The sequence below is a fragment of the Apodemus sylvaticus genome, chromosome 14 (assembly GCF_947179515.1).
Source record: "Apodemus sylvaticus chromosome 14, mApoSyl1.1, whole genome shotgun sequence".
NCBI classification, from domain to species: domain Eukaryota; kingdom Metazoa; phylum Chordata; class Mammalia; order Rodentia; family Muridae; genus Apodemus; species Apodemus sylvaticus.
Genome location: NC_067485.1, coordinates 72,827,243 through 72,853,925, shown reverse-complemented (window position 1 = coordinate 72,853,925; position 26,683 = coordinate 72,827,243). Strand labels below are relative to the sequence as shown.

The following is a 26,683-nucleotide window of genomic DNA, read 5'->3' as shown; positions in this document are numbered from 1 at the left end:
AGGAGTGAGTGCTTTAAAATACCGAGTCATCTTGCTGGGCCAAGAAATAATGCTTTTAAGTCATCTCTCAGGACTTCAGTGATTTACCTTTGTAGAATAGGACCATTCCTGATGGGAATATCTATTGATTTCATGAAGTGTAAATATTAAAATTTGTTTGCCTAGAATATGTGTGTAGCCAGTCATTGGCAAGATGCTTGTTTGCCTGAGTGGTAGGTGATAAAAACATGGAATTGGCATTCTTATTTATGTGTTCTCATTGACAATCTGTGAAAGAAAGCCATATCAGTAGAGGTGTTTTCAGGATATGCAATAGGTAAAAAGCTGCTTCAGTGTCTTCTGTGTATGCACTGATGAATACCATATCAAAGCCTCAAGAAAAAGAACGCTACATTCACACCTTTTGTGTATTATAAGACGGTGTCTGCACATCAGCCTTGCTGTGTGCTGCTTCTGACCTTGGGCAGGATGCTGTACCTGCTTCTTCTTGGAATGATGCAGTCTGCAAGACTCGTGTTTCAGCATGCTGTGCCTAAGAATGGCCACAAATAAACATTAGTTTCCATTCCTTTTTTAAAAAGATAAAATATGGAGATCCTAATGACTTTTAATAAATGCAAAATATGCAGGGTTTAATAGCTTTTGGTAAGTATAAACTATGGATATTTTAATAGCTTTATTGGGTTCCATTTTCCAAAAAATACAGTTCAGCATGGAGCTGCTGCCCTGCATATCAGTCAGTTTCAGATGTAGAAGATATCAGAGGGATATTGTGAGAGAGGGAGGGAGGGAGGGAGGGAGAGAGAGAGAGAGAGAGAGAGAGAGAGAGTGAGAGAGAGAGAGAGAGAGAGAGAGAGAGAGAGAGAGAGAGAGAGAGAGAATGAATGTGTGTGTGTGTGTGTGTAGAGTGTCAGGCAGGCTGTCAGGCCTCGGCCAACTGGCCTTTTGTTTGAACTTTTAATATTTTCTATAACCGTGTATGATGTTGGGGTGGGGTGTGTATCTGGGTGTCAGAGGACATTGGTGCAGAGTAAGGTCTCTTCTTCTACCTTCAAGACTCCTGCGGATAGGCCACAGGTCACCAGGATTACAAAGCCACTTCCTTTATCCCCAAGCCCAATCTGGGCTTGTCTTAAGTCTGATCCCAGGAGACTGTTTCTGTGTCCATCTCTGACTTGTGGGATGTGCCAGGCCCATCTAGGACACCAGAATACTGTCCACAGTCATCTTGGCTGTTTTTCTTGTGGGACCTGAGGATGATCTTGGCCCTTGAATCTCGATTGCCTGAAATCTGAGAACCTCAGACTGTGAGCCCCTAGATTTTAATGGCTGCTTCTATTTCTTTAGGGGTTACAGAACTATTTAATTTGCTTCCCTGATTTAACTCTGGTAAGTATCTATCTAGAAAATCATCCATATCCTTAAGATTTTCCAAATTGTTGGAGAAGATGCTTTTCCAGTAAGACATAATGACTTTTACGTTTCCTCGGGACCTGTTCTTAGGTTTCCCTTTTCATTTCTGATTTTGTCAGTGTGGATATTGTCTCTCTGATGTTTATTTAGTTTGGATAAGGTTTTGTCTATCTTGTTGATTTTCTAAAAGAACCAGCTCTTGGCTTGGCTGATTCATTGTCCTGTTGTCTTTGTTCCTAATGAATTGATTTCAGTCCTGAGTTTGATTATTTTCAGTGTCTACTCTTGGGTGTTTGCTTCTTTTTTCTAGAACTTTAAATATAGGTGTATATTTAAATTTTTATTATGAGAAATCTACTTTTTTTAAATGAACATACTTAGGGCTATGACCTTTCCTCTTAGCACTGATTTCATTGTGTTTCATAGAATTTGGTATGTTGTGCCTTCACTTGTATTTAATTTACAAAGGCTTTGATGCCTTTCTTTATTTCTTCTTTGACCTACTGTCCATGAAGTAGAGAGGTAGAACCTCTATAACAGCTGTTGGACCTCGGCTTTCCCATTGGTCAGAGTAAGCATGCCTGTGTTTAGATGCGTTGCTTGGCAACAGTTGGATAGAAGTCAGTTGACAGGAGTACCTGTTCTGGCTGGACTCTCTCCTACTGAGCTTGCCTGTGGGTGCTTTGTCCTGGTCTTGCTGGCAGTGGTGACAAGACTCACTTGCAGATCTATATCAGTGTGTTGGTTCTGAGGGTGGCCAAGAGCCAAGAGGGAGGGGAGGGGTCGGGGTGACTTGGGGTGACTGGGGTGACTCGGGGTGGGTGGGTGGGGAGCTCCACCATGAGCTCCTCGTGTTGCTGGAATCGAAGGCCATCTTCCCCTGGATCCTCCACCGGCCAGAGGGAGTCCTTCACAGGCCATGGGAGGCCATGTCAGAGTGGTACTGGCCTCTCTTCTGCCAGAGAGATCAAAAGCTACAAAGCCTTCAGCAAGATCCACAAGGCTGCTACCCGGGGTGATGTTGCCACAGTAGAGCACAGACTCATACTTAGGAAAAATGACATCAATGACCGAGACAGCAATGACAGGTGTCTGGGGCTGGGGGTCAGGGGAAAGGGGCAGGCTGGGAGGCAGGTGGAGAAAGAAATGTGTCAGCTTCCCTAAGTGGCCCCAGTGTCTAGGAGTAGGAGGAACTGCCAATGTTCGCAGGGCTACTGACTAGTATGCTGACCTTTGTCGCTAAGATTTCATGGTAATCTCAGTGCTTGGCAGTTATTCCACTGCTCTGGGAAGTGGGGTGGGGGAAGGGCGGAAGGCCCTGCTGACCTAGAGCTGTTCACCACAAAAAGCCACTGGTTCTTGAATTCATTAATGTTGTAGTATCCAGACCTCCTCTTTTCTGTGACTGATGTACCTATTTCTCTCCCAGGCACTATAGTAGGTTGGCCTCATTTTCATTCACATGTCCTTCAGTTTATTATATACACAAATAAATAGACATAATCATTTTAGTTGCAGTTTGCTGAAAATAAGATACAGACTGTATATCTTTCAAATATGGGTTTTCTTTCCATTTATGCAAGTTTTCCTTAAAGAGGTTTCATGGCTGGGTCATAATTGTGAGCAGGAAAATATAACTTTAAAAGTGAAAAGCTGTCCATTTAATTTGATATTGGCAGTTGGTTTGTTGCATGTTGATTTTATTATGTTTGGGTATGGGCCTTTAATTCCTGATCACTTCAGTATTTTTAACATGAAGGGGTGATAAATTTTGTCAAATGTATTTTCAGAATCTATTGAAATGACCATTAATTTTTTCTTTGACTTTCTTATATAGTTATTGAATTTTCATGTATTGAACCAACCTTGCATCCCTGGGATGAAGCCTGCTTGGTCATGCTGAATGATGACTTTGATGTGTTCTTAGATTCGGTTTGCTAGTATTTTATTGAGTACTTTTTCATTGATGATCATAAGTCAAATTGATCTAATGTTCTCTTTCTTTCTTTGCGTCCTTGTTTCGTTTATGTATCAGAATAATTTTGGCTCTACAGAATTAATTAGGTAGTGTTCTTTCTGTGTTAATTTTGTGGAATAGTCTGAAGAGTGTTGGCATTAACTTTTCTTTGAAGGTCTGATAGAAATCTGCCCAGAAGCCATCTGGCCTTAGGCTGTTTTTGTTTCAGTTTTTTAATGACATCTTCTATTTCCTTAGGAGATATGGGCCTTTTTAGTTAGTTTACATGCTCTTGATTTAACTTTAGTATGTAGTATCTGTTTAGAAAAATCATCCATATCATTTAGATGTTCCAGTTTTGTTGTGTATAGGCTTTTGCAGTATGATATGATAAGTTTTTATGGTGTTTTTATTAGATATTTTCTTTATTTACATTTCAATGTTAGCCCCTTTCCTGGTTTCCCCTCTGAAAACACCCCACCCATATCCCCTCTTCCCCTGCTCACCAACACACCCACTCCTGCTTCCCTGTCCTGAAATTCCCCTATTCTTGGGCATCTAGCCTTCTAAGGACTAAGGGCCTCTCCTCCCTTTGATGTCCAATAAGGACATTCTCTGCTACATATTCAGGTAGAGCCACGGGTCCCTCAATGTGTAGTCCTTGATTAATAGTTTAGTCCCTGGAAGGTCTGTGGGGGTAGTGGTTGGTTAATATTGCTGTTCCTACTATGGGGCAGGAATCTCCTCTCAAGCTCCATTGGGAAATTTATGTTTAATCCAATGGTTGGCTAAGAGCACCAACCTGTATTTGTCAGGTGCTGGCAGAGACTCTCAGTACACAGCTATATCAGGCTCCTGTCAGCAAGTGCTTGTTGGCATCCACAATAGTGTCTCTGAATGGCCTTTCCTTCAGTCTCTGCTCCACAATTTGTCTCTCTGTATCTCCTACCATGGGTATTTTGTTCCCCTTTAAGAAGGACCAAAGTATCCACACTTTGGTCTTCTTTCTTCTTGGGCTTCATTTTGTCTGTTAATTGCACATTGGGTATTCTAAGCTTCTGGGCTTAAGCTTCTAAGCTTATCAGTGAGTGCATGCAATGTGTGTTATTTTGTGATTGGGTTACCTCACTCAGGATGATATTTTCTACTTCTATCTATCTGCCTAAGAATTTCACGAATTCATTGTTTTTAATAGCTGAATAGTACTCCATTTTATAAATGTACCACATTTTCGGTATCCATTCCTCTGTTGAGGTACATCTGGGTTCTTTTCAGCTTCTGGCTATTATAAATAAGGCTGCTATGATCATAGTGGGCATGTATCCTTATTATTTCTACTTCCATTTTTAGGTCCTGGATGGTTTTGTTCACTTCTTCACTTGTTTGTTGGTTTTTTCTTATAATTATTTAAGGGATTTTTTGTGTTTCTCCTTTAAGGGCTTCTACCTATTTACCCGTGTTCCCCGGCATTTCTTTATGGGAGTTATTCATGTCAATCTTGAAGTCCTCTCTCAGCATCATGAGCTGAGACTTTAAATCCAAATCTTGTTTTTGCAGTGTGCTGAGTATCCAGGACTGGGCTCAGATGATGCCATATCGACTTGGTTTCTGTTGGTCATGTTCTTGTTTTTGCATTTTGCCATATTGTTATCTCTCAAGTTAGCTGGTCTTGTTGTCTATGACTGTGGTTTGTATGTCTGCAAGCCTGTGTCAGTACTCCTGGGAGACCAGTTCTCTCTCTGGGTGAATTTAGGTATGGAGAAGTGTGGTACAGGTTTAGCTCATGGGTAGAGACAGAAACCAGAATGATTCTGTCCATAGTTGATCCTTGGTTCCTGTGTCCTGATGGCTTTGAGCAGGCTGCTCTTTGGCCAGGAATTTGAAGAGAAGTAGTGGTCTTACCTGTTAACTCAGGTGTGTAGGTACTCCTAGGAGATTGGCTCTCTATTGCTGGGATTTGTGGATGTAGCTCTGTGGCCCAGGATCAGCTCTGGGCACAGACAGAAATCAGAAGACACCTGTCCTAGGCTGCCCCTAGGATCTTGTGTTGTAAGGGTTTCAGGCAGGCTCCTCTGAGCAGCATGGGTGGTCATACGTGTGTCCCCAGTCATGTCTACACTTCTGGGAGTCTAGCTATCTCCCTGTGTCACCTGGGTATGGAACTCTATGGCAGAGGATGATCTGTTGATTTTTTGAATTTCCGCACTTTCTGTTTTTATGTCTCCCTTTTCATTTGGGTGCTGTCTCTGGGCTCTTTTGATAGCTTGGCTAGGTGTTTTTCTATCTTTTTGATTTTCTAAAAGAACCAGCTCTTGGTTTTGTTGATTATTTGTAACATTCAGACAGGGCTAGTATTCAAAATATATAAAGAACTCAAGAAGCTAACCACCAAAAACAAAAAACAAAAAAAAAAAAAAAAAACCAAAAAAAAAAAACAACCTAAACAAAAACAAACAACCTAAGTGAGGATGCTTCAATCCTACCTGTGAAGCAGAAGAAAGCATTCATGTGAGGCAAAGAACTAAACAGAATTCACAACAAAGATATCTCAAATGGCCAAGAAGAACTTACAGAAATGTTCAAATTCCTTAGTGATCAGGGAAATGCACATCAAAATGACTCTAAGATATTATAGTATACCAATCCGAATCGCTAAGATCAAAAACTCTTGTGACAGCACACATTGGTGAGGATGTAGACAGAGAGGAGCACTCCTCCATTGCTGATGTGATGGCATACTGGTACAACAGCTTTGGAAATAAATCTGGAGGATCCTCAGAAAATCGTAAATATATCTACCTAAAGACCCAGCTATACCACTCTTGAGCACATATCCAAAAGATGCCCCACAGGGGCATGTGTTCCACTACGTTCATAATGGCCTTTTTGTGATAGCTGGAAGTTGGAAACTTGTGGTTTATTTACAAAATTTACAAAATTTACTTACTTAGCTATTAAGAATGAGAACCTCTTGAGTTTTATAGGTACTTGCACATAGATGGAACTAGACATTATCCTACTGGATGAATTAACTCTGACCAAAAAGGACATGTATGTTATGTATTCACTAATAAATGGATATTAGCCAAAAAATGTACAGAATCCCCAGGATATAATCCTCAGAACTCAAGAATATTAACAAGATAAGGGCCTAAGTGAGGGTGCTTCAATCCCACCTGTGAAGCAGGAGAAAGCATTCATATGGGGCAGAGAGAGGGAGAGACCTGGGTGGGAGAGGGGAGAAGGGAAAAGGGAACATGATCAGGTATTGTAGGTTGGGGTTGGGGGGAAGAAGACAGAAGCCCTGAGGGCTAGCAGAAAGAATGGAAAGAATTAATATGAGGAGGTAGGAGTGGGAAGTACTCCATTAATTTACCAGAGACCTGGGAGACAGGAGCCCAGCATGGCTGCTTTGTGAGAGGCACAGCAGCTGAGTCAGATGCAGATATTTACACCCAACCAATGAACAGGAGGAGCTGAGGGCCTCTGTGGTGGAATTAGAATAAAGCTGGAAGAAGCTGAGGAGGAGTAATACTTCATAGGAAGACCAGCAGTCTAACCTGGTCTCATCTGATCTGGACCCCTGAGATCTCTCAGGTTCTGAGCCACCAACAATACACCAACTGATATGAAGCCCCTGACACATATTTACCTTTCATTGTGCTGGGTAAATGCCTAATTTTGTAAGTCCATATATGAATACCAGCAGTTTGAAAATTGAAATGGTATATTCAATCCAACTTTATTCTCTCTTATGGAGAGAGTACAATATATAATATTGTATATATTATTCATTGGCCATTGTGAAACTCATATTTCTGGTACAATTTGGATTTTATCCGTAAAATCAATTACTCATCATGAAACTTAAGTTTAAGGCTTAAAGTTCTAGCTTATAGTTCATTATAATGGGGAAATCAGAGACATGATCTGGTCATACCACATCCACAGTCAAGAAAGGAATGAAACAAAACCACCCAGTGTCTTCTTTTTATTGATTTTTTATTGGTTGTTTTATTTATGTGCATTTCAAATGTTATCCCCCTTCTCAGTGTTTCCTCTACAACTCCCTTATCCAACTCCCTCCCCTTCTTCTCTGAGGGTGCTCCCCCAGCCACCCACCCACTCCTGCCTCACAGTCCTGCCATTCCACTACGCTTGGCTATCTAATCTCGACAGAACCAAGGGCTTCTCCTTCCTTTGGTAACAATCCTCTGCTACATGTGCAGCTGGAGCCATGGGTCCTTCGATGTATAAGGGACAAAGATATGGGGAGAGACCAGAGGAAAAGCCATACCAAGACAGTCTCCACCTAGGGATCCATACCATCTACAGACACTAAACCCAGATATTTGCTAATTTAACATTTGTTGACAGGGGCCTCATTTATCTATCCTCCTGACAGTCTCTGCCAGAGCTTGACCAATACAGATGGTGAAGCTCTCAGCCAAGCATCAGAACACAGTGGTCTCCATTAGGTTAGGGGAAGAACTCACTGGAAGACACACACACACACACACATACACACACACACACACACACACACACACACACACGACATATAAACACCCTCATACGACCCTACTATACCACTCCTGGGCATATATCCAGAGGATTCCCCGGCATGCAATAAGGACACATGCTCCACTATGTTCATAGCAGCCTTATTTATAATAGACAGAAGCTGGAAAGAACCTGGATGGCCCTCAATGGAGGAATGGATACAGAAAATGTGGTATATTTATACAATGGAATACTACTCAGCAATTAAAAACAATGGATTCATGAAATTTTTAGGCAAATGGTTGGAACTGGAAAATATCATCCTAAGTGAGGTAAACCAGTCACAAAAGAAAACACATGGAATACAATCACTGAGAAGTGGATATTAATTAGCTCAGAAGCTCTGAATACTCAAGGTACAATTAGCATACCAAATGATTCCCAAGAAGAAGGAAAGAGAGGACCCTTTCATGGAAAGGCTTGATCCAGCATTGTAGGGGAGGACCAGGACAGAGAAATGGGAGGGGGTGATTGGGGAATAGGTGGAGAGAAAAGAGCTTATGGGACATATAGGTAGGGGGCAATGGGAAAGGGGAAAGCATTTGGAATGTAAACAGAGAATATAGAAAATAAAAAATAAACACCCTCATACACACTCAAAAACACACACACACACGAAAATGATTTCAGTCCAAAGAATCAGACTAGAGTAGTACCAAATACTAAAGTAAAGGTTTGCACTTAAGTTCATGTATTCTTTTGTTAATGTAATTTCCTCACATTATGGGAAGAGAATGATTACAGAGAAGTTATTAATTTATATCTCATATGACTTGCTAATAAAACAACTGTAAGTGCAGTCTTACTGATTTCTTGATTTATGTTTGTGAGTGATAATAAGATTGTTAATTAAATTTATTAAAATGCCCACAAATTTAAATATAAATGAATTCCTAAACTTTATTCTTTTTACTCAGTAGTTCACCAAATCACTTTGTTTCTCTTATTAAGCACACTCATTCTATGGGCTGTAAATGCCTATCATCCTTAATGTGTGCAGATTTTCCTGTGCTGAGTAGAAAGTCTAGAGATATAGTACATTCAAACAATGTAACACCAGACAGATATTAAAAACAATGACTTCTTGAAATCTGAAGGCAATGGCTAAATCTAGAAAATAGCATCCTGAGTGAGGTTTCTCAGTCATAAAAGACCACACATGGAGTGTATTCACTGATCAGTGATATTAGGCAAAGAGCATGGAATACCCACGATACAGCTCATGGACCACATGAAGCTCAAGAGGAATGAAGACCAAAGAGGATAGATACTTCAGTCCTACTTAGAAGGGGGGTCTCAAGTCCACTAGAAACTTGACCTATTTATTTTTAAATAGCATTTCTGAAATTAGGAAGTTGTAACAAGTAACTACTTTGAAGAATTATGCCCTGTCTAAAACTATTATCAATTAATTGAAATATTAGCCAAGTGAAAGTTCTCATTTCTTCACATTGTACAAATCAAAATAATGAAAAAATTATCCTCATTTTAGTCCTGGTATTTCTTTTGCCAAAGATTTAGAAATTAACAAAATAGTTTCAGATATAATTTGCTGTTGTCATATTTTTTCACATTTTGAATATTTAAATATAACTAGAACTCCCAGAATTCTTTTGAATATATCACATATGATTTACTGTAAGCACAGTTGGTTATGGTTCCTGCACACTTTATGAATTATGTAATCTAAAACCTGCTATCAGGTAAAGCGTAATACATCAGGAGTTATAATTCATATCCTAATGTAAAGTTCTCAAAGTGTGAGAAGAACAGGGTCATAAGCCAGCCAGAGTGTGTTCACTTGTGTTGTCATGTGGTCTACAGTGGGAAGATTGCAAGTTAGCAGCTCCTGAGACACATTGTGAATTCAAGACCAGCCTGAATTCTGTAACAAGACTATGCCTCAAAGAAAAATATCCAAACATCTGATTGCTGAGCAATTTCATGGTAGAAAAAGCTGTAAATCCTTTGCATGATGTTTTTCAATAATCCTACTATGACTTGTGAGATGAGCTTATTTTGATTCCCTTTTTATTGATGAGGGTCTTGGGTATGCAGAGAATAAAGCAGTGAGTAGCTACAGAGTTCAAAGAAGGAGACAAATCCAAATTGAGAGTTCTAATTTAGAAAGGTTACTTTGGCCAACTGTGCTGCACAGTTTATGTCAACTTGACACAAGCAAAAGTCATCTGAGAGGAGGGAAGGTCAACTGAAAAATTTCTCCATAAGATCTGGTTGTAGGCAATCTTCTAGGGCATTTTCTTAATTGGTGATTGATGGTGTAGGACCCTACCCATTGTGGGTGATGCCATCCCTGGGCTGGTGGTTCTGGTTTCCACAAGAACTCAGTCTCAGGAAGAGATGGAGAACAGGCTAGTAAGCAGCACTCCTCCATGGCTTACCATAATCAGCTCCTGCCTACAGGTTTCTCCCTGTTTGAGTTTCTAACCTCACAGCTTTTACAGATGAACTGTTTTCTGGAACTGTGTGTGATATAAGCCCATTCATCCCCAAGTTGTCTTGATCATGATGTTTCATCACATAATGGAAATCCTAAATATGACAGCTTGGTACTAGCTTAGAGGGGCAGTGCTATGACATAGGTGACCATTTTTGGGGGTGGGGTGGGGAGGATTTTGGAAGGACATTGGAATATTGTGCAAGAAATACCACTGAGTTTTCAATGCTTGCTGAGCTGTTCTTTAGGAGCTTCCTAATTAAGAAGGTTGAAGGTAATTCCGGAGATGGAGGCCTGGCTTGGGAAGCTTCAGAGGAATGATGAAAGATTCTATCAGGGCCATTTCTATTTTCCTCTCCATGTTGCTTTGGTTATGTTGTTTCATTGTAACAATGGAAAAGTATTTAACATATTGGGCGTTCAGCTCAGTGATAGCATCCTTGCCTCCCATACAGAAATATATATGTCATGATTCCAATATTGGAGGCAAAAACATTTCTTTGAATTGGATGCCCAAAGTTAGTGAGAATTACATGAACAACTGTGGCTTTTGACCTAGTTTTGTAAAAAATTCTTAAAAAGTTTTCATTTTCACAGAACTATTCTGCACTATGCCTGTGCATACGGCCATCCCAATGTAGTTGCCCTCCTGATAGAGTGGAATTGTGACATTGATCTCCGTGACAGTGACAACAGAACAGCACTAATTAAGGTAGAAAGCAGCCAACAGTTTCAGTGTGACACATATTGGATGGGAATTCTTGGAATAAACATGATCTCAGATATATGCAAATAATTAGTGAAACCTATGACATTTTTGCTTTTCTCATCTTTCCAATCTGTTTCTTGATCCAATGCCCCAGGCTTCACAGTTCAAGCACGAAGACTGTGTGGCTATGTTATTAGAACACGGTGCTGACCCAAATGCTATGGACAACACTGGGAGCACCGCACTGCACTATGCTGTTTGGCATAACAGCACCTCAATGACAGCCAAACTGCTGGCACACAATGCCGACTTCAGTATAAAAAATGAGGTAAAGAAGACACAGCTTTGATTTACAGATTATTTCCTACATACTTTAAAATATTACATTGGGATCCTGATACAGCTTTGACCTAAGAATCTCTCAAACGCTAAATGTAATAAATGGATTTTATAAGACTTATCTAGATGAGCCAGCTTTGATGGGAGCTCCTTCTTCCCAAGCTTTCCTTCCCCCAAAACACTGCATGATCTCTCTCCTTTACTCTTCTGAGGAACAATCTAAAGAGAATTATTACCTCCATCCACAGCAATTCTGAAGAAATTTGCAATTTCCTTCAGGGTACTCTCTTAATTGTAGCCTTTTGGGAATCATGTTGTCTTATACTTCCAATATATCAGATAAACAAACTTCAATAAGATACAAGGTTTCTATATTATAAGTGTCTAAATTATGAATCTTTCTGTCAGTTTACTCCACATGGTATCTATCTCAGCATGTCAGTTCATCTCATAGATCTCTAATATCATGGGCCTTTCAGTTGTAATTAGGTAACCACAGAGTTGATTTGTCCCTTAGTTCATGAGACAGAATGTTGTACAGTCAAGGATGGCCTTGAACTTTTTATGTAATGAGGATGACATAAAACTTGTATATTCCTGGACCTCTGAAGTGATGGACTTTTGGTAATTCACCACTGTGCCTGACCTATAAAACCTCACATTTCACTTTGATATTCATTTCCAATGAAATACTTATTTCAGTGAAATAAAGCAAGTGTTGGAGAAGTTATTCAGGGGTGTTGTCCATTTACTACATTTTATGCTGATTGTAATTACAGCTTTATTATGAAGAACTTGCAAGGAGAAAAGCCTAATTCCACAAATTTAAATCATCGTAGAAAAGTTTTCAGTATTTTCCTTGAGAGATTACTTAAATTGCAACTCTAGCACAGGGCATAATATAATCCTTCATATTCTCCCAGAATATCAAGTCTAACATGAATTTCATGTTCATTTGTTATAGAAATAGTATTAACATTAGTGCAATATGTCCAGTATGGAAAAAATACTGTGACATGCCATCCTTTCTACACTGTGCTTTTGTAGCAAATATTCTCTGCCTCAGTGACTTGGAGTTCATGGCATTTCAGAAGCATTTGCATTCCCACAGGCTCTGGAAGAAACTATTTAGACTCTACTCATGGTATCAGGAACCCATGGCAGACATTCTTTTTCACATGGTTCACTAAGATTTAAGTTATGAATTAAATGAGATAGGTATCAAAGGTACTCTGATGGCTTATGAAGAATGGATCTGTGTGAGAGCACTATGTGTGAGAGTGTCAAGGATGTAGATAACTGCACCTCAGACTATGTGAGCTCTACTGTGTCTTCCATATGATTGTCTGTTGATAAATAGGTTCTCAGAGTTAAAAGTTATTATTGTTTTATAGGATAGCTTTACACCACTTACACTGGCTCGAATGAAAAATGACAACCTGGCAAAACTTTTAGAAGACCAGAAAGAAAAGATAAAGGAACTTGATGAATTAGAAAGGTGAGGTTATTAATTCTTTTATTTTTTATATTTTTATGGGATTCTATACTGTGTACCATCCCTGAAGCCCTGTTGCTGGAGTTTCTAATCCTATTAAATAGGTATAAACCCCCACATCATATAGATATTGTAATTATAAGCTGTATTCCTAGATTGGGCAGTTCTAGCACTGTACTATCTTATTCACAAGGTGTGAGAGTCCTTGCTTCTTGAGGTTTCTCCTGGCCAGGAGCTCCTGATTCATGGTGTCATCTCCTCTCTTCCTCCTCTTCCTCCATCCTCCCTTCTCCCTCACCTTCCTCTTGTCCTCCTACCTAACTTGCCCCAGTATTGAGTCTCCCTTCCTACCTTTCTCCTTCACTGCCCATTCACTGACTTAGCCTTTTTGTAAGTATAGATTTTGAAGTTTATGTTTTAATATTTCATTAAAAATTGAGATCTTAAACATTTATTTTTAAAAATATGTCTCTTATATTAATTTCTTTAAAAATGCTATATTAAATGAAAGTACATTTTGAAAAAAATTTCTTCCCTTCAGTGACTGGTTTCTTCAAATATTTTCATTATCTTTGCTAGTGAATCCCTAAAATTCTCAACATTCATAAGTTTGGCAAATGGGGATTGCCTTAAAACTTGATCAGCCTCAGTTAGTAAATAAGACAGTAAACAGGGCAGCCACAGACAAGACTACATAGAAACTCAAGTCTGTCTTCACACACATGCTCACACGCATACACACACACACACACACACACACACACACACACACACATATACATACACACATACACTTGTATGTCTGCAATTACCCAGTCATGCATATTCAACACATGTAAATACACCCATGTGTGCCCCCCCCCACACACACACATACACACACTCTATTGGTCATTGAACCTATCTTTATTTCAATAATGTGTGCCTTAATAGGTTGTATAAGTTGAGCATTTAAATATGAAAACTATTAGAGAAACATATTTAGTCCTGCTAAAAAAGAAGCAGGACTCTGCTTTTCCTCCAAGTATTTCTACTTCATTGTAGTCACATAGGAAGTTTTTAGTGTTTTCTAATTTATGTGGACTGGAATTAGTAGGTCATATATAGAAAAGCTGAATGCAGTTTGTAAATTTCATGTTTTGATAACCCCTATAGCTCCCCTAGAAAAATAACATATCCATTTATTCTTTTTTTTTTCACATTTTTTATTCGATATATTTTTTATTTACATTTCAAATGATTTCCCCTTTTCTAGCCCCCGACTCCCCAAAAGTCCCATAAGCCCCCTTCTCTCCCCCTGTCTTCCCACCCACCCCTTCCCACTTCCCCGTTCTGGTTTTGCCAAATACTGCTTCACTGAGTCTTTCCAGAACAAGGGGCCACTCCTACTTTCTTCTTGTACCTCATTTGATGTGTGGATTATGTTTTGGTACAACCACTCTGGAAATCAGTCTGGCGGTTCCTCCAAAAACTGGGCTCCTCACTTCCAGAAGATCGTGCTATACCACTCCTGGGCATATACCCAGAGGATTCCCCACCATGTAATAAGGGGAGGGAATACTATGTTCATAGCAGCCCTGTTTATAATTGCCAGATGCTGGAAAGAACCCACATATCCATTTATTCTTAAATTTCCTATACTTTATCTTGCACTTTGTTTCAACTGTTTCATGGGGCTCACTGTACCCTTTTGAGACCAAATGAAGGCATGAGTGCTTTTTAGATGCATGCTTGATTTGAAATGATGATGGCTAACTCTATGCTGCAAAGCTTAGTTCTGCACCAATGACAGGGATGGGTTTCAGACCATTTTCAGTTCAGGTATCAAAATTATGTGAGTCAGTAACTGGATACTAGTGCAGCCTACAGATGGTGATTTTGGAAAGGTTTTAGTCTTCCCTTCGGCCAGTGGACAGACAAGGGTTCCAGGCACCCTCCTGTTTCTGTCTCCCCTGTGCTGGATTTCTAGTGCACACCAGACCACCACATTTGGCTATGTTTTGTCCCCTACAACTTCTGACAAATCAAACTGAGAGCCTCACACTTGCAACTTAGGGACTTAACAACTGAACAGTTGTGTGAGTCCATGTCTTTTTAGATTTTGAAAATAAAAGTGATTTCTACAAGATTCCTCAGCACTGAAGATGCTGTGGTAAGAGAAACTGGGAATTTGGGCTGTGAGATACTTTCTCAAGTAAAACTAGTTGAAAATGTCACATGATTAGGTATAATTTTTACTAAAGTGGGATGGTAATTTATTGTCATCTTCTATTATTTCGTTTAAATCTACTTGAAGATGAAAAGTTATTTTCATAGTGTAGTATGAAATAAATTATGATTCTAGAATTTCTGAGTATGAATTCAAATCCATCACATATTCACATGGTCTTTTCTATGTTTCTCAAAATTATCTGACATATATTGGAATTAAAACAAATTTACAGCAAGTCCAATGCTTAGAACAATGCACAGCAATTACATAGGAAGGCCTAAGAACAGCTAAGCCTTTCCATTCTTAAAGGTATTTGACACATATAAAGAGCACAGTGGTGTTAATAAGGCAGGTTTTACTAAATATGAGACTCCATTTTGCTGAGAATGACATTGGAAATGTTGGTATATTTACCTCTACGAAACAAAGCATACTATATTATATTGTCCCCTTATCTTAACTGTTACAATACTTGATCAAAATTTATTATTTTAAAAATTATTAATATCGTCATTATTTTAAAATGATGCAAATGTTTGTGCTTGTATTTGAGTATGCACACATGAGTGCAGGTGGCTGAAGAATGCACAGGCATTGTATGTCTCTGGATCTGGAGTTAGTTGGTTATGAGTCACACAGCATGGGTTCTGGCTGTTGAGCTCAACTCCTGTGCAGAAGCAGTATCTGCTGTTAATTGGAGCCGTGTCTCCAGTTGTAATTTCCATCTTTTATGATTTTAGTAGTGGTATAAATTGTATATCAATGTTCCTCTTCTTGTCTATAGCTTCTTTCCTTTGCAGAAAATCATTTTATTTGTAATACCTGGTAAGTTTTATGGATAGGGAAAATAAACATTTTTTGTGTTTTATTTTACAAGTTTAATATTCATCTGAAAGTATTTCATTTTTTGTAGGTCTTCAAAGAAAACTTCCAATGAAAAAGAAGAGGTATGCAAAAATTAATTTCAAATCATATTTATTAAGATACAGTATAAAAATCAAAGTAATACATAATAAATGGACTTAGAAATATAGTATAAAATAAAATAAAACTTAAGATTCTTTTGTTATATTCAAATATTTCTTTCCAAAATAGTTTTAAAAGTCACCAATAGTAAAGGTGTCTTTCCTTTCAAAATCTGGTCTTTCAGAAGCATTTTGCTTGTTACTTATGTAAAACACGGGTCTCTTCTTTATAGTGTATGGGGTACCCAACATGACAATATCTGAAATTGCTATTATTCATTTTATAGGTCAAAGAACAAGGAAATCATATGCTTGACCTTAAGGAACTAATATCATGTGAGGGAAACTCTAAGGACTGTGAGCAGTACAGTTGTGACACTATTTTGCATTTTATTGAAGAGCTCATGAGGCAGAGAAAAGGTAGGAGTTCTGCATGCAGCCCCTGTGTGTGCTATTGATGAGGGTGAATTGCCCAAACATAGGCATGCTTGATATCAACAAACAGAAAACTAGTCTCAGCAGGAGCTGCCAGCAAGCCTTCAGAGCTTCAGTGAGCGAGCTTGACACCATGGCCTTGGGGTTGTTACATTAGACTCATGTGTTTCAACAAAATGGAACAGGCCAGTCAGCCAATACATTAAATTGGTGGGGTGTGCCTTTTTGTTACTTCTTTTTGGTTTGTTTGATTTTTTTGGGGAGGGAGCGTGATTTTCTTTCTCTCTCTCTCTCTCTTCCTTCCTTCCTTTCTTTCTCTCTCTCTCTTTCTTTTTCTTTTATTATTTGTATTTTCCTTAATTTTTTATTAGATATTTTCTATATTTACATTTCAAATGTTACTCCTTTTCCAGGTCTCCCCTCTGAAACCCCCTATCCCATCCCCCTCCCTCTGTGCATTAACTTACCACTCCCAGTTCCTCTCCTGGAATTCCCCTACACTGGGGCAATGAGCCTTCACAGGTCCAAAGGCCTCTCTTCTCATTGATGTCTTACCAGGCTATCCTTTGCTACTCATGTGGCTGGAGCCATGGGTCCCCTCCTTGTGTACTCTTTGGTTGGTGGTTAAGTCCCTGGGAGCTTTGGGGGTGCTGGCTGGTTCATATTGTTCTTCCTCCTGTGGGGCTGTAAAACCCTTCAGCTCCTTGGTTCCTTTCTCTAGCTCCTCCATTGGGGACCCTGTGCTCAGTTCAATGGTTGACTGAGAGCATCCCCCTCTGTACTTGTCAGGCACTGGCAGGGCCTCTCATGAGACAGATACATCAGGCTCCTGTCAGCTAACACTTGGTGGCATCCACAATAGTGTCTGGATTTGGTAACTGTATATGGGATGGATCCCCAGGTGGGGCAGTCTCTGGATGGTCTTTCCTTCAGTCTCTGCTCCATTCTTTGTCTTTGTATTTCCCCTCATGGATATTTTGTACCTATTCTAAGGAGGACCAAAGTATCCACACTTTGGTCTTCCATCTTATTAAGCTGCATATGGCCTCTGAATTATATCTTGGGTATTCCGAGCTTCTGGGATAATATTCATTTATCACTTAGTGCATGCAATGTGTTTTCTTTTGTAATTGGATTACCTCACTCAGGATGATATTTTCTAGTTCCATCCATTTGCCTAAGAAATTCATGAATTTATTGTTTTTATAGCTGCTTCTTCATGTGACTGGAGGATTGACGCAGCTCTCTGGAGTCACTTTGGTAAAGGATGCTGAATCCTTTCATGATGACTCTGCCATATGATATTTTGAGTAGACACTCTTAGACTACTGCTCTTGTTTTATTGGCTCCTCTCTTCTACTTGGTATTAGCATTGTCTTCTAAAATTCAAAAAAATATTTTATTTTTATTAAGTGTGTGAGTGTGTGTGTGTGTGTGTGTGTGTAACTGGGTGTGAGCATCGCTTTGTATGCACAGACTGAAGGAGGAGTTGAGGTATCCTGCTCTAAGATTATCCTCCTAATTCCTTGAGATGGTACCTCACTGAGTTTGAAGGTAGGTTGGCACATGAGCACCAATGGTCTTGTCTGCAGCTCTCAAAGGCTGGGCTTACAAGCACATGTGTAGTCATATGTGTTTTCTGTATGGAGGTTTGGTCTCAGGTTCTCATGCTTGTGCAGCCAACACCCATATACACTTAGCTAACTCCCTTAAGGTTGATGGATCTAATTTTTAATCTGCTAAGATATTTTACAATATTATGGAGTGTGCGTGTTAATGTATTTTTGTATGTGTGTTTGTATGCACATGCATGCATGTATGTATATCTATGTGTGTGTGCCTGTAATGCATCTTCCTAAATTGCTCTCAACCTCATTTCTTTTGAAAGAGCAACTCTCACTGATGTCAAAGCTAATCAATTCAGTTAGGTTGGCAGTCCAGTGAGCTCCAGGTATCCTCCTGTCTATGCCTCCCATGCATTAAGATGACAGAATGTACCATCATGCATAGCTTAAAAGAGGAACACAACAACAAAACAAAACAAAACAAAACACACCCCCAAACCTGCTAAGTTATGGGTACTGGAGTTCAAATTCAATTTAGAATAGCTTGCATAGCAAACACTTTAATGACTGAGAAATCTTGTCATTCCTCATCATTTCAAATCATGTCACAACATTGTGTAAGCTTAGATTTTTTAATATGTACATTAATACAGCTTATCAATCACTTCAATAAACTTTCTAGCCCACCATCCAAAGGCAGGGGAAAAATTGGAAATAGGACAAGTGGTATGTGTACCTGTTTAAAAGTAGGTCTTTGGATGGTGATTCTAATCTCCTTACTCAGGATAACATCAGACAAGTTCAGTAGTCTCCGGATACCAACAGGGCAGTACAAAAGTGTCACCAAACAAGAGTCAGCAATGGTGGCACAATTCAGCAGAAGATACTAGGCCTCCCCTGAGTTGGCATAAGTCAGCAGGGGCTAGGAATAAGTCAGACCAGCTGGAATGCCAGGAGTTTTCTGCCTTGTCTCTTTCAGCAAACTGAAGATCAGTATAGAGGCAATACCAAAGCAGAGTTGCATAGCTAGCTATGCAAGCTCCTTATCACTGTCTTTGTGTTCTACTTATAATCTCTCCAAACATGACTTGACCTCCCTTGGGTCTTGCTTCAGCAAAACACCATGTGAGTTTGTATCATATGACAAAACCAGAAAGTCACACTTCAACATTTTAAATATACACAAATATTTTCTTTTTCACAAAACATAACTTTCCAACACACTGGTTGAGTGCAGGTTGTATCAATACTCTAAAGAGTTGTTAAGACCGATTTTGTGTGCTTGCTGTACCATATATTTTGGTAAAGATTCATAAAAATTATGAGAAGCCACTTAATATAGAGAGAAATTTATTGAAAGCAAAAGCTGCCCCTGTAGGATTTATCCACATATGGCATTTTCCTCACAGTTGTATGAGCCTTGAGCTTACCATAGTGGCACCCAGTAATGCCATGAAATGTGATCAGTTTATATTATGCATCTTCACATTTATTTATATTCTTGCCTTATGCAAGATTTTGTAGCTTAAGTTTTTTAAATTTAAATTAATACCCATATCTGTGTCCTTATAGTAATGTAAGTTTTTTTAATTTAAATTAATACCCATATCTGTGTGTCCATATAATAATAAATGAAAACTATTTAAGTATGACACATGACCTCATGACATTCATATATGTATTTTATTATTCTATTTTTATTTATTATTTATCAACACTTATATGTAACTAATATGTGCTTAATATATTTAACTATGTTTATGATTTTGTTTTATCTTATTTGATGTCAAAACTTAGTTTCATTTCTTTATCATTTTAGTCTGTAGTAATGATTTTATCTTTCTTCTCCATTCCATTCTATACAGTTTTCTGAATTCTATATATGCATTATATATTTCTTATAATCAGTTTGGTCCTTCTTTTGTAGTTTGTATAATTATTAGGTAAACCACAACAAATGCACCCAGCATATTGTTTTTTCTCCATTCCTAAAGCATGCCAATGCTTTTTGCTAACTATGGTCCTGTAAATTATTCCTTGTTTACTCTAGCCTATGGGAAGACATGCCCTTTTCCTGGCATTGTGTGAACACTGGTGGTCTCCTCTAATTGTGTGGGATGTTGTGTCCCTCAGCCCCAGGATATTTCCTGGAATTCCAATGTTGTTATGTGCTCTATAGTATGTTTCAGACGGCCTAGTAACATGCCCAGAGCATCCCCTCTTCTTTGTGTCTATTTTCCAGACTTCTGGCCTGTGATTTCTGGCTGCTTTCTTCACCAAATAGCTTATCTGCACAGCTCCAGGAGTCTAGGAGAGTCAGAATAGCTTTGTCCTCATCATATTCTAACCTAGTCTGTACTATCTCAGCACAGAGATAGAAAATTGGGATAATATCATCAAACTATTTTAGTGCTTATTAGCTAACAATTTATGTCATGTCTGAAGCATATAATCTTCAGTTTCTAAAACATGTTTTTTTCTGATTTGTGTTGTTTGAGGTAGGAATCAAAATCAGTACTTTTTACTTGACCTTGTTTAGATTTAGAGGGCAGTAGCATCTCCACTTCTAGTCTGCTGTTGAATACTGGCAATGTGCCTCTTCACACTCTGACCAACTACTTCTTGTTCTTACTTCATGCCTACTCATCCCTTCCACTAGGGCATATTCCTGCATGCTTATTCAACATTAAAACTTTGTTTGACTTCAGTATCATCTGAGTCTGTAATATCTGGTTTTATGTCTTTTTTTGTCTTCTCTACTAGTTCTTAAACTAAACACCTTAACTGTCTTCTTTTCATATCTTCAGAATGTACCATGTCTTCCACTGTGTGGGTCCTCAGGATACATTTCTACAGTGCATCATGTTTAGGTAAAACTCTAGTCTGTTTTATTTATCAAAAATGCTGCTGTACTGTAATTGTACTTTTTCTCTAATACAGATATAAATTCTGAGATCCTAGTGAAAATCTGGGGTGCAGTTTATACATATAAAAGATCAATAGACTTTGAAAAACATAACTGTGAACTAATTGAAGAAGATTGTGAACGTATAAGTAATGAAATTATTGCACTGCGAGAGGAGTGGTCTCAACTAGAGATTGAAAATGCTGAACTGCAAGATGAGCTATGCAGTTTGAGGTAGGATGTCCCAATTTTAGAGAAATATTTTAACTGTTTTCATTAGAGCATAATTAGAACATTTGTAGTTTGTCACTAACTTTGTAAGTGTTCTGAAAGGGAAGAACTTTTCATATTTGGGTTTTATTATTATTACTTTTGATAGATATCTTTATGTAGTCTAGGGAAACCCCAAATTTGTGATCTTCTGGCCTCAGTTGTTTGATTTTGGGGTGACTGGTTGGGTGCTTCAATTGTTAAGTGGGAGAATTGTTAGCCTTGTAGAATGTGAAAATAATTAAATTACAAATATCATTATTACTATTTCCATAATTATGTACATATGCGTATATGAGATATATGTATGTGTCCCATGCAATCACACTCTTGATATCTACAGAGAAACCTCATTTTCATGAGGCATCAATTAAAGTTTTAAAAAATATTTTACAATTATGCTACAAAGAATACACTTTCTTAAAAGCTTCTCTAAATATTGAATTATTTTTATTTGAATACAAATTTGAATATATTCTTTAATATTGATTCCTTTAGCTAAAGTATGTAAATCATATTAAAGGACTTGGCTGATGTAATTGTTCCAAACAAAATTTATATTAATTTCAAATTTCACCGATGGAATATGAAACAATAGTTTTCTTAATTAAGACAAATTCTTTTAATATTATATTGCTTTATAGTGAACCAAGAATTTTAAATAAAGTAGTAAAGTATCACCCTTCCATAGAGATAAACTTAGATCTTATTTCATTCTCATATGCACAAGGCAAATATATGATTTCTAAATAGATTATTCAACATTAATTCACAGAAAAAATTCAAATTTGTATGTTGAGAGACATTTGATACTTTGTAATTGATTACTAAATTTATCAAGTAAATTGTATGATTTATATAATTGATAGAGTAAATTGAAAGAAAATAAAATAGAAATAAAAAATTGTAAGAATGCATTTGAGATGATCTGTATGATGTTGGATTCTAATAATGAACAAAATGCTTGAACATATTTTAACATTCTTTATTCCTTTGTGAAACATCCTTGTGGCTAATTATATTTTATGAAGATTATAGTTTAGTTGTATAAAATTTATAAACTTTAGTGAACAGAATAACTTGAAACCTAATATTTTTATTAATTTTTTTGGTAATTTTAGATAAGATATTGTAATTATTCATTCTCTACCCCACTGGTTCTTCTCAACCTGTGTGTTGTTACTAAGTTAGGGGTTAAATGACCCTTTCACAGGTGTCATATAAGACCCTTAGGAAATATTTACATTACAAAACATATAATACATTGAAAGATATACATTACAATACACAAAATAGCAAAATTACAATCATGAAGTAGAAATAAAAGTAATTTTCTACTCGGGGTCACTACAATAGCAGTAACTATATTAAAGGGTCACAGTATTAGGAAGTTTAGAATTTAGGACCTGCCCAGCCAGAGGCCCATGCTCCTTCCAATTTGCACCTGTTCCCAGAGCTGAGCCTGTGCTCTGGATTCCCACCCATTCAGGCCCCACCCAGATGCAGCTTGACCCCAAGGAGTTCTGACACATCCAGGATCAGAGAATCCCAGGATCACTGTAGCAGTTATTTATAAAAAGTACTGCACAACCAGGCCTTTGTACCAGTCCTTCCATGTATCCGGTATAGAGTGACCCTCAAACTTGAATAGTTAACCAAATATATTTATGTATAAGAAAGTTCCAATTTCATAATGCCAATTTACAATGATAAAGTTCTGTCCCAATATTTCTAACCTCTCAGTACAGGAGAAACCCATCTGACACCATCTGGATCTGTGCATCCCCTCCTGCACTCCCTCGTGCAGCTCCCATGCTCCTTCTCTTTCTAACCCTCCTTTTCTTAGCTCCCCCTCCTCCTCTCTCCCCTGTCATCTCTGGCCTCTCACAGCCTCAATGTGAATGGATAGGAAATATCTTGCATCAAATCACAGGTTTCAAGAAGGCACAGGCTCTGGTCAGAGACAGTGAGGCCAGTTAACACCAGAGATAACCAGATGGCAAGAGGCAAGCACAAGAACATAAGTAACAGAAACCAATACTACTTAGTAACATCAGAACCCAGTTCTTCCACCACATCAAGCCATGGATACCCCAACACACCTGAAAAGCAATATTCAGATCTAAATTCTCATCTCATGAAAATGATAGAAGTCTTGAGAAGGCCATAAATTACTCCCTTAAAGAAATATAAGAGAACACAGGTAAACAAGTAGAAGTCCTTAAAGAGGAAACACATTAATCCCTGAAACAAATACAGGAAAACACAAGCAGATAAAGAAAGTGAACAAAACTGCCTCATACTTTGAGGAACTGCAGTTGTAGGTATTTCCTACCATTTCCCACCATAGATGTGAAAATACTACTGCATGAGAACTGATGTTAATTGACTAGAGAATATTGATTCCACACTTTGCTATTTTCACATCAGTGCTTGTGATGCCTCCCATAGTCTTATCTGCTACGTTCTGCTTAAGCTGGGAGATCCTGAGTGTAATGTAACATGATCATTCCAGCCAAGCAGTACTAAGAACATAACCTATGCATTATTACAAATGTACAAAATGGCTTGTTCAATGTAATTTGTGAACATACATGATGTAGTGTGATGTGTTCAGGGCCTCAAGCTCCTCATATTCTGCCACTTTCAATAGTATGGTAAAGGACTCAGTGAAACTTATGTAAACTTACTGTCATACCACCTAGAGGATGATCAGTTGCAATCATATTAATGCACAACACAGTTATTGTATGTAGCTCACATTGTGATGAGTATTCTTTGAAGGCTTTTATTCAAAGTTGTTCATTTGAGTTGGAAACTTCATGTTCATTTTCAAATGAAAAATTCAACAACACAAATATGACCTTATATGAGCCACAGTACTTAATGTGTGTTTAAACCATAGTAAAAATGCATATATAAACAAAAGTCACAACAAAATGGAATTTCCTGCTTATCAGACTTGGCAAATTTATTCAGGGACTGTGCAGTAGTCCTTGACTATGTGTCTTTAAATATCACTGAATTACCTGGATGAAGTGACATGAAGCATTATGGACAATGGCATTCCTACTACAGTTGATGTGACATTAGAGGTGTAGTTTACATAGCCACAGCAACATGCAAATGAAGTGCTGGCTGTGTTCTAATTCAACATCAGCACAATATGCAGGGTAGACATTTTGATTCATAATGAAACAAAAGTTATTTTTCCTGGTTCTTTACAAAAGGTCATTGGGGTTCACAGTGCATGAGACATTCACTTCATCATGTTGGGCAAGTCAATGGAATGGTAAAGCTTTAAAACACTAAAACATGGTGACTATATGAAATTTAAACTATAGCACTCTTCTTTTGACCCCCCCAGAAGCTTGTGGCTATTTGACAATGCAAAATTTGCTTAGTCCAAGTTCAAAGGCCAAATAGATAATCTTAATAGTTTCTACATTACTCATAATGCCATTTTTCTCTGACACTAAAGTCCAATTCCTTTCATAAATTATGAAAATTACATAGGTTTTTATGTCAATTACCTAACATATACCAAAAGATAATAATAGGAAAATATTAATGAATATTATACCAAGTACAGCCTGAAACCCAGCAGGACAAACATAAAAAACATACCCACAGTCTGTGGTACATGGTGGTGCCACATACACTCCACCAGGATTGGGCAGCCCTGCCTCTGCAGTGCCATATAGTACATGTGGTCTGATTTTGGGCCAGTTCCATTCATTTACTGGTACTTCCATCACTTAAAATCTTCTATTTCTGACATCTGCAACATCCTATTACTTCTTTGCATCTTGACAATTTAGGTGTTACCTTTACTCCTTTACACATAAACCACTCAGACATTCTGTATATGGACTTTAACAGATTCACATCGTCTTGTCTAACTGGCTTTTCTATGCAATACTGCTTTATCGCACCATTGCCAAGTTATGCTTGCATTTTGACATACACTGCAAGACTATCACCAGAATGGTTACTACTTAGTGATTTTGCAGCTTAAGTAACACCCAGGCCTGTGGACACAGGGCAGCCAAACTTCCAGACTCAAATCCCCATCTGGCTTTTAGTAGGAGAGTATAACTGAGGCTGTATTCAAGGTTGAGAGTCACTGCTATCCTAAAGAATGCATTCCCTCTTTGTTTTCATTTTATGCCTGTACTTTTGAAGTTTGGGCCTGTCTCAAAGGCAGCCCTGTTAATGCAAAGTACTCTAAGCTGTTTTCAGGGTTGATGAGCCTTTTACTTTGCTAGCCATCTTGTCGAAAGTTTGTCTATTTCCACCAGGATGATGTCACATTTCTAAATAACCTGTATACTTTTCAACTCACTTGGTTGCCCTAAGCAAAGTTAAAACCATGAGCATTAACAATGTGATAGCACAAAGTATAATGACTTCTGGAATATTTCCTCCACTAAATAAACTTACTGACTACTTTTAAATTCCATATCACTGAGATTTTCAGGGATGGATACAGATTATAGGACAGAATCTAATGTGTATGGCCTTGGGCTAACTCTGTAGAAGAGTTCTTTATTCCACCTGCAAGCTCATTATCTGCATTCATGTAAGTGAGTTTTCTGGTCTCATGAACTCATGCAAGAGTGATTCATTAGTCCAGCCTTATTTTGAGCCAAATGTAAACCACAGTTCCCACGTTTTCCAAATGCCCACTATTCAAGTCTCCAAAGTCTAAGAAACACATTGGCAGTATCATTACAGAAGTGATTAAATGACTCCATTTCCTTTTTAATCACTTCCCTCACTATGGAGGTAATCGCTCAGAAGTCAGCTTGATAGAGAAAAATATATCGGCTCAGCATTTCAGAGAATCTCTAGTCTATCATGTCAGGAAAGACCTGAGGGCAGTGTTTTGTTTTTGCAACAGGAACACAGGGCACAGTCTACCTAGTGCTTCTTTTAGTTGCATGAGGTACTTTATGAACATGCAAACTGCGTCATGATCTTGGGACATGAGGGTCACTCACAGAGGTCTATAATGTAAGCACTGTGCTCAATAGCTCTAGTGTTTTCAAGGAAAGAATGAAGAAAGAGAAATTGCATCATTCATAGTAATTACACACTTTTGAAATCAGGAAACATTCTGGTCTTAGTTACTTAAAATTCATAGTTTGTTGGTGGGTGGTACTCACTCAATGTGTGTATGCTTTGTATGTGTGAAAGTTTGATATGCACTAAGACAAAAAAAGAAAATGCATATTTCTTCAAATTACATCTAAAGTTTATAGAGACAAAGGGGCACAGAGAGAGTGATAGTTTCCAAATCACTATCTTTCAAATTTTTCAGAATTTGTGTAATCATTTGAATGTTTCTTCAGAAACTAATTTGGTATTTTCCAATGTGGCCAGTTATGCACAATC

The 26,683-nt window shown here is 38.1% G+C and overlaps 3 protein-coding genes across 10 annotated transcripts in view; 1 reads left to right on the top strand and 2 right to left on the bottom strand.

Moving 5' to 3' along the window:
- Window positions 1-26,683, top strand: part of LOC127665122 (ankyrin repeat domain-containing protein 26-like) — a 922,395-nt gene that overhangs the window by 6,216 nt on the left and 889,496 nt on the right. Inside the window, exons 2-7 of the mRNA XM_052157533.1 lie at window positions 10,989-11,103; window positions 11,255-11,428; window positions 12,834-12,937; window positions 16,060-16,093; window positions 16,399-16,531; window positions 21,052-21,250. Coding sequence (XP_052013493.1) covers window positions 11,288-11,428; window positions 12,834-12,937; window positions 16,060-16,093; window positions 16,399-16,531; window positions 21,052-21,250 — 611 coding nt within the window. The 5' untranslated portion in view covers window positions 10,989-11,103; window positions 11,255-11,287. The remainder of the gene's footprint in view (window positions 1-10,988; window positions 11,104-11,254; window positions 11,429-12,833; window positions 12,938-16,059; window positions 16,094-16,398; window positions 16,532-21,051; window positions 21,251-26,683) is intronic.
- The window catches only part of LOC127665125 (ankyrin repeat domain-containing protein 26-like), an 870,635-nt gene that overhangs the window by 192,844 nt on the left and 651,108 nt on the right, over window positions 1-26,683 (bottom strand). The window lies entirely within an intron of this gene.
- LOC127665128 (coiled-coil domain-containing protein 3-like) overlaps window positions 1-26,683 on the bottom strand; it is a 738,150-nt gene that overhangs the window by 491,303 nt on the left and 220,164 nt on the right. The gene's annotated exons all lie outside the window — the stretch shown is intronic.